Below are 14,553 nucleotides of genomic sequence, written 5' to 3'. Positions count from 1 at the left end.
CCGATCTCCCTTCACTCCCTTCACCCCGCCCCCAGCTGAGCCACCCATGGTGCTGTGGACTTGGCTCTGGCTGTACTCCCCAGAGGAGCCATCACCCCACTGGTTGGAGTGAGATGCACTTGGGGACTCCTGCACTACCTGCCTGGTCCTCCTTTTCTGTCTGTCGGTTACCCATTCCCTCTCTGACTGCACTCTTAAGCTGTGGGGTGACTACCTTCTGAAACGTGCTATCCACATAGCTCTCAGTCTCGCGGATGTACCGCAGTGGTGCCAGCTGCTGCTCAAGCTCTGAAACCCGGAGCTCGAGATCCTCTAGCTGATGACACTTCCTGCACACGTGGTTGTCCAGGTCTCGGGAAGCGTCCTGGATTTCCCACATGGCATAGGATATACATTCCGTCGGACTGAGGTGTCCTGCATGCCTCTATTTAATAGACTATTAACTAACTTAGCAGAAATAAATTTAAAACTTAAAATACACTCACCAGCTAATCACTGATCAGCTCCTTCCCTTGAGATGACATCACTTTCGTTTTTTTACTCTGTGTCCAATTCTGCTTTGTTGAGTTGCTGCCAACTCCACTCCCATTTAGGTCTGCTGCCTCTGGTCTCAGGCCTGCTCTCGCCGCACTCTATCCGCTCCCACTTAGGTTTGCCGTCGCTGGTCTCCGGCTTGTTCTTCAGCTGGTGCCTACGCAGCATGTCAAGTGGGATGGGAGGAAAACATTGTACAGGAGGATGTATTGATACAGAAACATGGGGGGAAAGCAGTGGAACTTGGGTGTTAAGTCCCATATACCTATTTTCTCCTCATGCCTCTGAATTGATCCTGGTCTCAACCCAAACTAGACTGGGTTTGTGCCAATTGAAAATTTGACATTTGTATAAATTATTGATTCAGTCTGAAATTGGATACAAACCTAATGTTTGTTGTCTAACTGGCGTGATGGTTAACTGGAATATATTGAAGCTAGTAGAGGAATAAAATCTAACATCCCAACATATTTATGATGAAACTGCATGCATTTGTGTTTAGTACTTCTTGTATGAAGTTGTGGCACATAGCAGAACTGAAAGATGTTGTTCTTGATTTAAAATGTTCTTTTTAACAAAAATGAAATAAAGGAAATGCTTTAACTTTTACAGCACAGGTTCCGAGATTGTTATGTCAGCGAGGGAGCTTTCTGAACATTTCATTGTGCAAGGAACTCCAATTATGGTTGGTAAGTGTGTGATTTCACTCTTTTATATTTTCCTTTACTTTCGAGCATTTATTTTAATTCTGCATAAGAAATATGGCTGGTAAATTGTGTAAAGCAAGAGAGATCTCTTATTATGCAGTGTTATGTAAATTGAATATTTTTCACAAGGCTCATTTGCATAAATAAATAGCAGAAGTGCTTTAGAGAAGCAATGAATTGGGACTTTTTTTTTTACACAGTGATGTTCAGCTACCTCAAAAATAGAATCAGAAATCCTAGTTATAGTTCTTGATAGAATCTCAAAATACCAGTGTCATGGAGAAACTAATAGAGTTGCGACTAATTTTAGTATTTGCTTTCGCTGAAGGCACGGCTGGACTGATTAAAAATTAGGGATGCGTAAGAACCAGATTTGGAGGAGCGCAGATCTCTCTGAGGAGGGGGGGTTGTAGGGCTGGAGGAGGTTACAGAGATGGGGAGGGGTGAGACCATGGAGGGATTTGAAAACAACATTGAGAATTTTAAGATCAAGGTGTTGTTGGACCGGGAGGCAATGTCAGTCAGCAAGCGCAGGGGTGACTGGTGAACGGGTCTTGGTGTCAGTTAGGATATGGTGTGTAGAATTGCATGTTATATCAGTTAAACAACCAATTTCTTCATACTGTATATAGGAGCTGAATTACCTTTACTGATCCCTAAATTTTCATGACTGATGAAGGTTTTTTTAAAAACAATTATACGTTTAAAAGTAGGTTAGAATACAAGTATATCCACACTATGTTTAAATGCAGGACATAACATATGTGCAACCATACATTTATGCATTGATTCCTTAACTTCCGTTCTGACTTTTTTGCTGCTGTTACTAAACAGGTGGTGAACCTCTAGCACATACTGTTCTGGGAGTGGCATGGAATGAATCCACAGGTGCATCAAAATTCCTTGTCTTAGATGCACACTACGCCGGAGAGGATGACTGGAGCAGTGCAATTGAAAGGGTGTGTAGGAATAGCTGCAGCACAAATTATTTTTCTAATTGTATAACATTTAAAAGAGGCTTTCCTGCTGGAATCATTTGTAATAATGAAAATGTTTTATCAATTTGAATTTTTAAAAATCTTTTTGGCTGTCTTAAATGAGACTCCATCTCAGAATCAAGCATTATTTTCAATTGCTTTACATGGTCAATTTTAGCTATACATTGCCATGCTCCTGCAAGAATCTATTCCCTATATCTGCGTTATTTCAGGTCAGCTATTCTTGTCTTGCGTCTGACTCGGAGGTTTTGATGCTGAGAGATGTTTATTCTAACTTTAAGTAATAAAGTTAGTACCTCTCCAGCCTGGGACTCTAGTCCAGCAATCCCAGCGGGGGTGGGGGTGGGGGCGGGGGCGATATCGACCCACGCTGTGTCCAATGGCTGACTGCTTCTCTTCTCCCCACTGCCTCCGGTGTTCCCTCAAGTCTGGTCGGCGCGGAGAGGGAGCGAGGAGCGTGGTGCCTCACTTGGCATTAAACTTTATACGTTTAATCAGGGGACATTTTCCTTGAAGGCAGGATGACTTTGCTTAATTTACCTCCACTTGACAGGATTCACTTAGAATTTGAAATAAAATGTGAAGAGAGAAACGAGAGTTAACATTTCAGGTCGATGACCTTTCATTCAATCTTTAGTCTTTAGAGGCTCTGCTACCACATGATACTGGAAGCATCTGCCTCGGGACCTCCTGCAGCAAGAGCATTGATGATCATGAAAGTCTTTCCCAATCCGGGAGCCACTGTTCTCGGGATCTGGTTGATCAAATAGCTCTTGTATTTGCCAGCAGAAAGGATGTGCAAGACAGAACCCGAAGGTCAGATCCAGCCATTGGAGCGCTGGGCCAGTACCTTATTTTCGCATTCATGCGCATGTTTCTTTGCTTGTAACATTTTGAACTTTGTGGGCTTAGGGATTGCAAAAGGTGCTTGCTCATTGGCTGATTTAAACCAGTGAGACAGTAGCTTTTGTCACTCTTCCATGCCTGGGAAGTTCAAAGGCTGCAACCAATCACGGCGCGAGCGAGCGACTTTAGAGAGAAGGTGGTGGAGAAAATTAGAGATTGAGTTGAAGGCACCAACCCAGGCCAGGAAGAGGAGAGCATCAGTCAGCCAATTTTAGCGTGGAGGGTGGGTTTTTGGAGTATGCAAGTCTAGTTTTTAAGTGTTGTAGGGAAGCGTGTACGTGCTGTTGCTAATACTCAAATCTGCTTTGATGTTTTGAATGATTTAGGTTGCTTCTCCAATAAATGTGGTATTTTTTTTTAAACTCAGTTTTTTGGCTCCACGTACTAAACTATATTTTCAGGTGAGCCGTGGCTCACTATGTTCAAGACGGTGTTTAGACTTGTCAGGTCAGGTTGGGCCTGTACTCATTAGAGTTCAGAAGAATGAGAGGTGATCTTATTGAAGCATATAAGATAATGAGGAGGCTAAACAAGGTAGATGCAGAGAGGATGTTTCCACTCATGGGGGAATCTAGAAACTAGGACACATAATCTTAGAATAAGGGGCCGCCCATTTAAAACTGAGATGAGGAGGAATTTCTTCTCAGAGGATTGTAAATCTATGGAATTCTCTGCCCCAGAGAGCTGTGGAGGCTGGGTCATTGAATATATTTAAGGCGAAGATAGACAGATTTTTGAGCGATAAGGGAATAAAGAGGTTAAGGGGAGTGGGCAGGGAAGTGGAGCTGAGCCCATGATCTTATTGAATGGCGGAGCAGGCTCGTGTGGCCAAATGACGGCTACTCCTATTTCTTATGTTCTTATGTGCAGGTATCTAGTTAAATTTGTAGTGTGTCCCAGAGATTAAATAGTTCACTTTATTTCATCTGGTTTTTTCCCACATGATCCTCCTTTTTGAACATTGGCAGCGCAATATTACATGAGACTTTGACTAAAGCTATGACTGCCAAATGAATAAATTAAACAGGAAATGAAGAAGTGAATAGAATCAGTAACTCAACAGACATTTTTATAATAAGCTTGGCTGGCTTTTTGTGCAATAAAAAAATAATGGTTTGTCATGTAATCATTCTTGCCTTCCATCCTACCGCAGACCTTCCCATTTGTTCTTTCCTCCCCTCCCCCTTTCCTTGCCCTTGCTTAAAATTGGTTACATTTCTAATTTTTTCCAGTTCTGTCGAAAGGTCATCAACCTGAAACATTAACTTGGTTTCTCTCTCCACAGATGCTGCCTGACCGGCTGAGTATTTCCAGCATTTTCTGTTTTTATTTCAGATTTGCAACGTCAATATTTTGCTTTTGTATTTATCATAAAGCCTCCTTTTTCTGTTTCATTTTAATCTCTATATCTTTAGTCATCCAAGGAGTTCTAGCTCTAGATGCCTTTCCTTTCCCGCTCATGGAAATGTGTCTAGTCTGTACCCGAAACTATGCTCTTTGAAAGCCTGCCATTACTCATTTACTGTTTTACCTGCCAATCTTTGATTCCAATCCTCCCGGGCCAGATCCCTTTTCAACTCACTGAAATTAGCTTTGCTCCAGTTGAATATTTTCACATTTGATTTTTCCTTATCCTTTTCTATAACTACTAAAAGCTTAATGATATTCTGATCACTGTTTCCCCAAATGCTCCCCAACTGAAACACTTGCCCCACTTCATTTTCCAGAACTAGATCCAGCACTGCTTCCTTCCTTGTTGGGCTGGAAACATACTGATCATCAAAGTTCTCTTGCACACATTTCATGAATTCCTCTCCCTCTTTGCTGTTTACGCTGCTATTTTCACAGTCTACATTAGGATAATTGAAGTCCTCCATCATCACTACTCTAAAATTCTTGCCTCTTTCTGCCATTTGCTTGCAAATTTGCTCCTCTCTCTTCCCACTATTTGGTGGTCTATCGTATACGCCCAGCAGTGTAATATTTTCTCTATTATTCCTTAATGCTAATCAAATAGATTCTGTCTTGAATCTTCAAGTCATCATCCCTTTCTAGTGCTGTAATTGTATATTTGATCAATACTATCATGCCTCCTTTTGTTCCTTCCCTATCTTTCCTGAATACATTGTAGCCAGGAATATTAAGTACCCCTTCCTCCCCTTGTTTGAGCCAGATCTCCGTTATTACTACATAGACCCATATGGCTACTTGTGCCTGTAGCTCTCCAATTTTATTTACCACCCTCTGGGCATTTATGCACATGCACTCCAAACCCATCTTAGTCTGCCTCGCATCATCCCCCTGTCTGATCCATTCTATTTCTGTACTACTCTTTATTCTATGCTGTTTGTCTCTCCCAGACCTCTCTGCACCTTGTATCACCTCTCTACTGCTTCCTTCTGGTACCCCTTCCCCAGCCAAATTAGTTTCAACCCTCCACCACAGCTGTCTTGAAGGGCTTTGGATAGATTATCTGATTTGAACAAGACAGATGAAGATCTTAATCAGAATTGAATAACTGATTTTAAAAAACTGCTAAACATGTATTTAGACAAATAATGTTTAGATTTTAATTGAATGGTTTTGTCCCTGCATGCCAATTGTATAAAGTTAAGCTGGGGTATGTTTTAGGAGCATGAAGCTTGTTTTTAACCCTGTGACAGAATTAGCCAAAATTCTTCATTTTGCCTTATGGAAATGCTTATTTAAAAAGAACCAGACATCGCATTTGCTTATTATGCTGTTTGACCTGGAAGTGATTCAGTCGTTCAGCCCTCTTGCTCGTTGTGGTACATGGATCCATCCCCCGCTCCAAAAGCTTGTTCAATGTCACTTGACATGTCTGCTGTGTGTGACTTGCCTGGACTAGGTTGATTGCGGTGGCTGTTAGCATGACCTTGAATTTGTGTGAGGCATTTCGCAACTAAAACTAAGAAATTAGACACCTCAGAATGTTGTCATATTTTTAATGAAATTTTGCAGGAAACTGCCATAACAAAGTCATTACAGACAGTAAGTGAACAGCGGTGTAAACACTGTACTGCAGTACAGTAATTTTGTGTGTAGAACACACTGGAGCAGGCTACATATCAGAAAAGTTGTGTGTTGGTGGTAGTCTGGTGTTGCGAGATTCAGTTGCAGGTAGGATTCATTGTACTTGACACGAGTGCCTTCACTCTCCACCTCCCCTCTCCCCATTCAAATTGCTATGTGAAAGTGACAAAGTTCCCAAATAGCTTAAATGCAGCACAAACATATGAAAAGGCAGAAACTTCTATCTCAAACATTAATTTAGCCACAAAACAGACATACACATTTATAAATAGGATGATTCTACTACTGGAATTCACATTTATTGTAAGTAACCATTTTATCTTGTGTATTTCAGGGTGTCGAGTGGAAATCCGCCGATTTCTGGGATCAGTCGGAACCATACAACATCTGCCTGCCTCAGAGACCAGAGGGCATTTAAAGTCAACATCACCTGAGTGCATATGCTTATAGAGCTTATAATTGTTGTGTATTTCAAACCAAAAGAGTACTTGAGTGTTGAGTACATGTGCTTTGCATTCGACTGAAAATAAAAACAGCAGTTAAATATATCTTCACTACTTTATTGCTTAAACAGCTTCATATGCAGCTTGGTCGAACTGTAAAGACACTATTTTACATTTCAGGTCACAGATGCTTATTGAAAGGCAATTGATTGACTTGCACTATGGTTTCTTTTGTAATTTCGGGTTTGGTCAACTTACCGTCGGCTGCCGATAACTCGGCGGTCGAGATGATTTTTGGGCACTCTCCCCTCCGAGCGAATTTCGCCAGGTCCTCACACTGGCGGGTAGTGACGACCGCTGGGTACCGTCCACTGGCGTGCGGCGGCGTGTAACACCCACAAGAGTCCTCTCGCCTGCTTCATTCCCAGTGTGGTCCGGGCGGTCCTCCGCTCCAGCAAGGGAAAAGACTGCCGGGTGGAGGCATGTCTTAGCTGAACGGTGAGTATGAAGACCTGCAAAAAAAGGTTAGTGCACTTTTCTTTATTTCTTTTGTAGGGATTTAGGTGGATGGGGTCCCCTGAAGGATTTTTGGTGTTTTTTTTTAATGGTTTGAAAGCGTTTTATTTTATCAGTTCCCCCTCGCTCCCTAGGCCCGACTCTATCCTCAGTGGTACTTTGCCGAGGATGGCATTCGCCACCCAGAATGGGACCTGCCGCCCAAAATCGGTGTGCAAGGCCCATTTTTGCCGTCGGGCAGTCTTTCCCACATTTTTTCATGAAAGTTCCGCCCAAAGTACCATCAGGATCTTAGCAGTCCTTTGGACGGTACTTGGGCAGAACTTATTTCACCAAACTCGGACCCTAAGAAATAGAAATTCGGTTTTCACAGTATTCTTTCACTAAAATTACCGTTTTTGCTTTGCTATCACTATCGACTTTTAATTTGCGCAGCGGTAAAAATCGGCGTTGCACGAGGATTCGCGGCGCAAACAGTGATCCTCGCCAACTTTAGTCCGAGGCCGATACCACTGCAAGAGAGGCCTTAGGAGGGCGGAAAAACACAAAAATAAATTGGGAAAAAAACAACAAAAAATTTACAAGACACTTATCTATTGAATCGCTGAAAAAGAATTAAAAAATAAAAACTTTAACTTACCTTTTTGCAGGTCTTCGTACTTATTGCTGCTGGCAGGGCTGCTACGACAGGTTTTTTCCCTGTCGGTATTCTGAGTGCAGAACACTGGTGCGGAGAGAACCAATTTTTTGGCAAACGCTATTTCGGGTCTTGCATGGCGGCGCTCCTCTGCCCAGCGGTACGTGGAAAGCGCTACTGCAAAACATCACCGAATTTCCCATCGACCGTGTTTTCGCCAAAAAGGGTGAACAAGCACCAAAAACCTGGTCGTAAAATCGCCGAATTTCTAGCCCTAAATCTATGGTCAAAGAAACTACTAAAACGTAAGAAACCTCATCCATTTTAAAGATGCAGGCAGGAATTAATGTTGATACTTTTGTATTTAGACATTGTAAAACCACCTACAATAGACTTGGTCCAATAATACAAACTTAAGTTATTATGCAGCACAGCTTACACAAGAGTACAAATAAGATGTTAACAACTATCCAGATACCAAGTAAAAATTGTTCCAAATTTCATTGATGAGACACAAGTTGATGTGGCTGAAGAAATCTTGATTAGTAAAACTCTCAACATTAAGACCATGTCAGATGTTTTGGTGTGGGGAAAAAAGATTTCGAGAGAGAGGAAAGTGTAGTGCGTACATAGTGTTCAAGTATAATCCACCTTTTTAAAGAAAGAATAAGTCTAGATATTTTACTGTTTTAATTAAAAATGTAATTTTCATTGCTGTCATGGAGACTTGAGGTGGGTTTCCCTCCCTTCTAACCTGTACAGACACTACTTCACCTGTTTGTTGAAATTAGGTGCTGGACCTGAAGTTGCCCGGGTCAGATTTGTCCCCTTTTTAAACCTAGCTACCATATTTCTTGCTTCCTGTCCTGAAGAACCTTACCAATACTCAATGATTTGTTCATGACAACAGCCAGTGCCCCACAACTGTTCTTCTTAGAATTCTTCTGCGTGGTTTTATAGTTTCCATCTGGTTCAAGGATTCTTAATTAACACTGAGTAATGCTGTGGCAATTCAGACAGATTTAAGGTTATTGGGAAAAGAACCAGCGGCGACATGAGAAAATACATGTGGTTAGTGTTATGTATATAAATCTGTAATTATCATGTCTAACCACCAAAGGGCTTATCCCCTGGAGTCTCAAGGGATCCCACAATCCTTTGGGAGCATCTGTACATAAGGAGGCCTCACAGACTGGAGAGGCACTCAGATCTGTAATAAAGGACTACGGTCACACTTTGAGATTGCAGTATCTAGTCAGACTCTTTATCCAAGACATAACAGTTAGGATTTGGAATGCACTGCTTGATGGAGTGATGGATATAGATTCAATAGTAGCCTTCAAAAAAGAATTGGCTAAGTACTTGAAGGAGAAAAATTGTAAAGAAATTGTAGGGATATGGAGAAAGAGTGGAGGAGTGGGACTAACTTGATTGCTCTTCGAAAGAGCTGGCACAGACTCAGTGGGCAGAATGGCCGCCTCCTGTGCTGTACTATTCTTCTGATTCTATTCTACAAATTACTAGCACGTGGTCACCTCAGTAAATCCTGAAGTACCACCCTTCCCATGTTTCCATCTTAAATCAAATTTCTAAATAAAAATGAGGTTTGACCAACGTTTATGGCTCATTTTTCCACCCACGTACCTCCAATTCTACAAATATTAGAGACTACATATGCACCATTTTTTTTTCCTCAGTAACTCAATCTTAAAGATTCAAATGGTGTAGTTCTCGACCACTCCACTGCCTCTGATTTGTTACGTTACTTGTCCGCCATCCTGTATTGGATGAGCAGAATTTTCCTCCAATTAAATATTAGGAAAACAGTAATTGGGATAACAGAAAATTGTAATGCTTGAAACCTACAAAAGAGCGAGAGAGCGGAGCAGGGCTTGAAACTTACAAAAGAGCCAGCCCAAACAGCCTCAACGGACCCAGGAAGATAAGAAGTAGAAAGAATCAACATGTGACATCACAGGAAAGCATGCAAGTGATTGGTTGATCTGTATTGCACTCTTTTTACATTAGGAGCAGGAGTGGACCATACATCCCCTTGAGCCTGCTCCGACATTTACTACGATCATAGCTGATACAATCATGGACTCTGGTCCACTTCCTGGTCGCTCCCCATAACCCATTATTCCCTTATCTGTTAAGAAACTGTCTATCTGACTTAAATCCATTCAATGACCCAGCTTCCACAGCTCTTTGAGGCAGCGAATTCCACAGATCTACAACCATCTGAGAGAAGAAATTCCTCCTCATTTCAGTTTTAAATGGGTGGCCCCTTATTCTAAAATTATGCCCCCTAGTTCTAGTCTCGCCGATCAGTGGAAACATCCTCTCTGCATCCACCTTGTCAAACCCCCTCATAATCTTATTCGTTTCAGTAAGATCACCTCTCATTCTTCTGAATTCCAGTGAGTAGAGGCCCAACCTATTCAACCTTTCCTCATGTCAACCCCCTCATCTCTGGAATCAACCTAGTGAACCTTCTCTGAACTGCCTCCAAAGCAAGTATAGCCTTTCTTAAATATGGAAACCAAAACTGCACGCAGTATTCCAGGTGTGGCCTCACCCATACCCTGTATAACTGTAGCAAGCCTTCCTTGCTTTTGTACTCCATCCCCTTTGCAATAAATGCCAAGATTCCATTGGCATTTCTGATCGCTTGCTGTACCTGCATACTAACATTTTCTATTTCATGCACAAGTACTCCAGGTCCTGCTGTACTACAGCACTTTGCAATTTTTCTCCATTTCAATAATAACTTGCTCTTTGATTTTTTTTACTGCCAAAGTGCATAACCTCACACTTTCCAACATTATAGGCCATCAGCCAAATTTTTGCCCACTCACTTAGCCTGTCCATGTCCTTTTGCAGATTTTTTATGTCCTCACACATTGCTTTTCCTCCCACCTTTGTATCATCAGCAAACTTGGCTACTTTACACTCGGTGCCTTCTTTCAAGTCATTAATATAGATTGTAAATAGTTGGGGTCTCAGTATTGATCCCTGCAGCACCCCAGTAGTTACTGATTGCCAACCCGAGAATGAACCATTAATCCTGACTCTGTTTTCTGTTAGTTAGCCAATCCTCTATCCATTCTAATATATTGCCCCCAACCCCGTGAACTTTTATCTTCTGCAGTAACCTTTTATGTGGCACCTTGTCAAATGCCTTCTGGAAGTCCAAATATACAACATCCACTGGTTCCCCTTTATCCACACGGTTTTATACATTCTCAAAGAATTCCAGAAAATTTGTCAAACATGACTTCCCTTTCATAAATCCATGCCTACTCTGCCTGACTGAATTATAGAAACAGAAAAATAGGTGCAGGAGTAGGCCATTCGGCCCTTCAAGCCTGCACCACCATTCAATAAGATCATGGCTGATCATTCACCTCAGTACCCCTTTCCTGGGTTCTATCCATACCCTTTGATCCCTTTAGCCGTAAGGGTCATATCCAATTCCCTCTTGAATATATCTAACAAACTGGCATCAACAATTGCGGAAGAGAATCCCACAGGTTAACAACTGAAGAAGTTTCTCCTCATCTCGGTTCTAAATGGCTTACCCCCTTATCCTTAGACTGTGACCCCTGGTTCTGGACTCCCCCAACATCGGGAACATTCTTCTTGCATCTAACCTGTCCTGTCAGAATTTTATGTTTCTAAGAGATTCCCCCCTCATTCTTCTAAACCCCAGTGAATACAGGCCCAGTCGATCCACTCTCTCCTCATATGTCAGTCCTGCCATCCCGGAAATAAATCTGGTGAACCTTCGCTGCACTTCCTCAATAGTAAGAATGTCATTCCTCAGATTAGAAGACCAAAACTGAACACACTATTCCAGGTGAGGCCTCAACAAGGCCCTGTACAGCTGCAGCAAGACCTCCCTGCTCCTATACTCAAATCCCCTAGCTATGAAGGCCAACATGCCATTTGCCTGCTGCACCTGCATGCCAACCTTCAATGACTGATGTACCATGACACCCAGGTCTCGTTGCACCTCCCCTTTTCCTAATCTGCCACCATTCAGATAATCTGCCTTTGTGTTTTTGCCACCAAAGTTGATAACCTCACATTTATCCACATTATACTGTATCTGCCATGCATTTGCCCACTCACCTAACCTGTCCAAGTCACCCTGCAGTCTCTTAGCATCCTCCTCACCGCTCACACCGCCACCCAGCTTAGAGTCATCTGCCTTGGAGATATTGCACTCAATTCCTTCATCTAAATCATTGGTGTATATTGTAAATAGCTGGGGTCCCAGCCCTGCGGCACCCCACTAATCACTGCCTGCCATTCTGAAAAGGACCCGTTTATCCCGACTCTCTGCTTCCTGTCTGCCAACCAGTTCTCTATCCACGTCAATACATTACCCCCAATACCATGTGCTTTAATTTTGCACACTAATCTCTTGTGTGGGACCTTGTCAAAAGCCTTTTGAAAGTCCAAATACACCACATCCACTGGTTCTCCCTTGTCCACTCTACTAGTTACATCCTCAAAAAATTCTAGAAGATTTGTCATACATGATTTCCCTTTCATAAATCCATGTTGACTTGGACCGATCCTGTCACTGCTTTCCAAATGCGCTGCTATTTCATCTTTAATAATTGATTCCAACATTTTCCCCACTACTGATGTCAGGCTAACCGGTCTATAATTCCCTGTTTTCTCCCTCCCTCCTTTTTTAAAAAGTGGTGTTACATTAGCTACCCTCCAATCCATAGGAACTGATCCAGAGTCGATAGACTGTTTAAAAAATTATCACCAATGCATCCACTATTTCTAGGGCCACTTCCTTAAGTACTCTGGGATGCAGACTATCAGGCCCTGGGGATTTAGCGGCCTTCAATCCCATCAATTTCCTGACTAATAAGGATTTCCTTCAGTTCCTCCTTCTCGCTAGACCCTCGGTCCCCTAGTATTTCCGGAAGGTTATTTGTGTCTTCCTTTGCGTTTTTCCAAATGTCCTGCTACTGCTTCTTTACTAATAGATTCCAACATTTTCCCAACCTCAGATGTTAGGCTAATTGGTCTATAGTTTCCTGCTTTTTGTCTGCCTCCTTTTTGAAATAGGGGCGTTACATTTGCGGTTTTCCAATCTGCTGGGACCCCCCCGCCCCCAGAATCCAGGGAATATTGGTAAATTACAACCAATGTATCCACTATCCCTGTGACCACTTCTCAAGACCCTAGGCTGCAAGCCATCAGGTCCAAGGTATTTATCTGCCTTTAGTCCTATTATCTTACTGAGTACCACCTTCTCAGTGATTGTTACGTTCCTCCCCCCCCCCCCCCCACCCATAGACCCTTGACTATCCACTGTTGGGATATTTTTAGTGTCCTCTACTGTAAAGGGCATTGGTTTAAATTTAGATACGTCAAAACATAATTAAATACATTAGAGATGGTAGGGCAGGCGATGTGTCACTACTGCTGCATGTGGGAGCTGGTGGACACCATTGAGGTCCATGATGATCACATGTGCAGCTCGAGGAACTTTAGCTCCATGTTGATGAGCTGGAGTTAAAGCTGCAGACGCTGTGACACATCGGGGAGGGGGAGAGTTACCTGGACGCTGTGTTCCAAGAGGCAGTTACACCCATTCGATTAATTCAAATTTGGTCTGTGGTCAGGGATAGGAGAGAGTGACTATGAGCGAGGTAGGTATGGGGACCCAAGAGGTAGTGATGGAGGACCTCAGTCCTTTGCTCTTGTCCAACCAGTAGGAGGCTCTTACTCCCGATGTGGATGAGAGCAGGGACTACAGGGAGTATGAGCAAACTGACCACAGCACCATGGTACAGGGGGCCATTCAAGTGGAGGGAGTAAAAAGAAATCTTATTTAAAAAAAAAAGAGATCTTATTGAATGCGGAGCAGGCTCGAGGGGCCATATGGCCTACTCCTGTTCCTATTTCTTATGTTCTTATTGTGAGGGTGATAGATACTGTTCTCTGCAGCCGAGAGTGTGATTCCCGAAGGCTGTGTTGCTGCCTGGTGCCAGGGTTAAGTACATCTCTGGGCTGGAGAGGAACTTGGAGTGGGAAGGGGAACGATCCGGTTGTCATGGTACATGTAAGTACCAACGACATAGGTAGAACAAAAAATGAGGTTCTGCTGAGGGAGTATGAACAGCTAAGGACTAAAGGAGGCAGGCAAAAAGCAGGAAACTATAGACCAGTTAGCCTAACATCTGTGGTTGGGAAAATGTTGGAGTCCATTATTAAAGAAGCAGTAGCAGGACATTTGAAAAAGCAACATTCAGTCAGGCAGAGTCAGCATGGATTTATGAAACATAGAAACATAGGAAATAGGTGCAGGATTAGGCCATTTGGCCCTTCGAGCCTGCACCGCCATTCAACAAGATCATGGCTGATCACCCACCCCAGCACCTCCCCGCACCCTCCGACCCCCCCCCCCCCAGCCACAAGGACCACATCCAACTCCCTCCCGAACACATCCAATGAACTGGCATCAACAACTCTCCGCGGGCAGGGAACCCCACAGGCCAACAACTCCCCGAGTGAAGAAGTCTCTCCAATCCCAGCCCCAAACAGCACCCCCCCCCCCCCAGGCTCCGGACCCACCCAACATCGGGAACACTCCCCCCCACACCCAACCCGCCCCGTCCCGTCAGAATCCTTCCCAAATGCCGAACACCCCCAGATGTCGAGCCCCCAGCCCCGGCCACCCCGGAGCTACGACGCCAACCACACCACATCCACCAACTGCCATCTGC

General features: G+C 43.3%; 1 protein-coding gene and 1 long non-coding RNA gene across 2 annotated transcripts in view; one reads left to right on the top strand and one right to left on the bottom strand.

Annotated features, from left to right (window-relative positions):
- Positions 1–6,747, top strand: part of LOC139263240 (ufm1-specific protease 2-like) — a 97,338-nt gene extending 90,591 nt beyond the window's left edge. Inside the window, exons 10-12 of the mRNA XM_070879007.1 lie at positions 1,147–1,223; positions 2,076–2,200; positions 6,534–6,747. Of these exons, the coding sequence (XP_070735108.1) occupies positions 1,147–1,223; positions 2,076–2,200; positions 6,534–6,617 (286 nt within the window). The 3' untranslated portion in view covers positions 6,618–6,747. The remainder of the gene's footprint in view (positions 1–1,146; positions 1,224–2,075; positions 2,201–6,533) is intronic.
- LOC139263258 (uncharacterized) overlaps positions 6,107–14,553 on the bottom strand; it is a 36,189-nt gene continuing 27,742 nt past the window's right edge. Inside the window, exons 3-4 of the long non-coding RNA XR_011593075.1 lie at positions 6,901–7,154; positions 6,107–6,351 (exon numbers count right to left, since the gene is read on the bottom strand). This is a non-coding gene — a long non-coding RNA (uncharacterized lncRNA). The remainder of the gene's footprint in view (positions 6,352–6,900; positions 7,155–14,553) is intronic.

The sequence above is a fragment of the Pristiophorus japonicus genome, chromosome 1 (assembly GCF_044704955.1).
Source record: "Pristiophorus japonicus isolate sPriJap1 chromosome 1, sPriJap1.hap1, whole genome shotgun sequence".
Lineage (NCBI taxonomy): Eukaryota > Metazoa > Chordata > Chondrichthyes > Pristiophoridae > Pristiophorus > Pristiophorus japonicus.
Note: the sequence above shows the minus strand (reverse complement) of the source record. Positions and strands in the feature narration are given on the sequence as shown.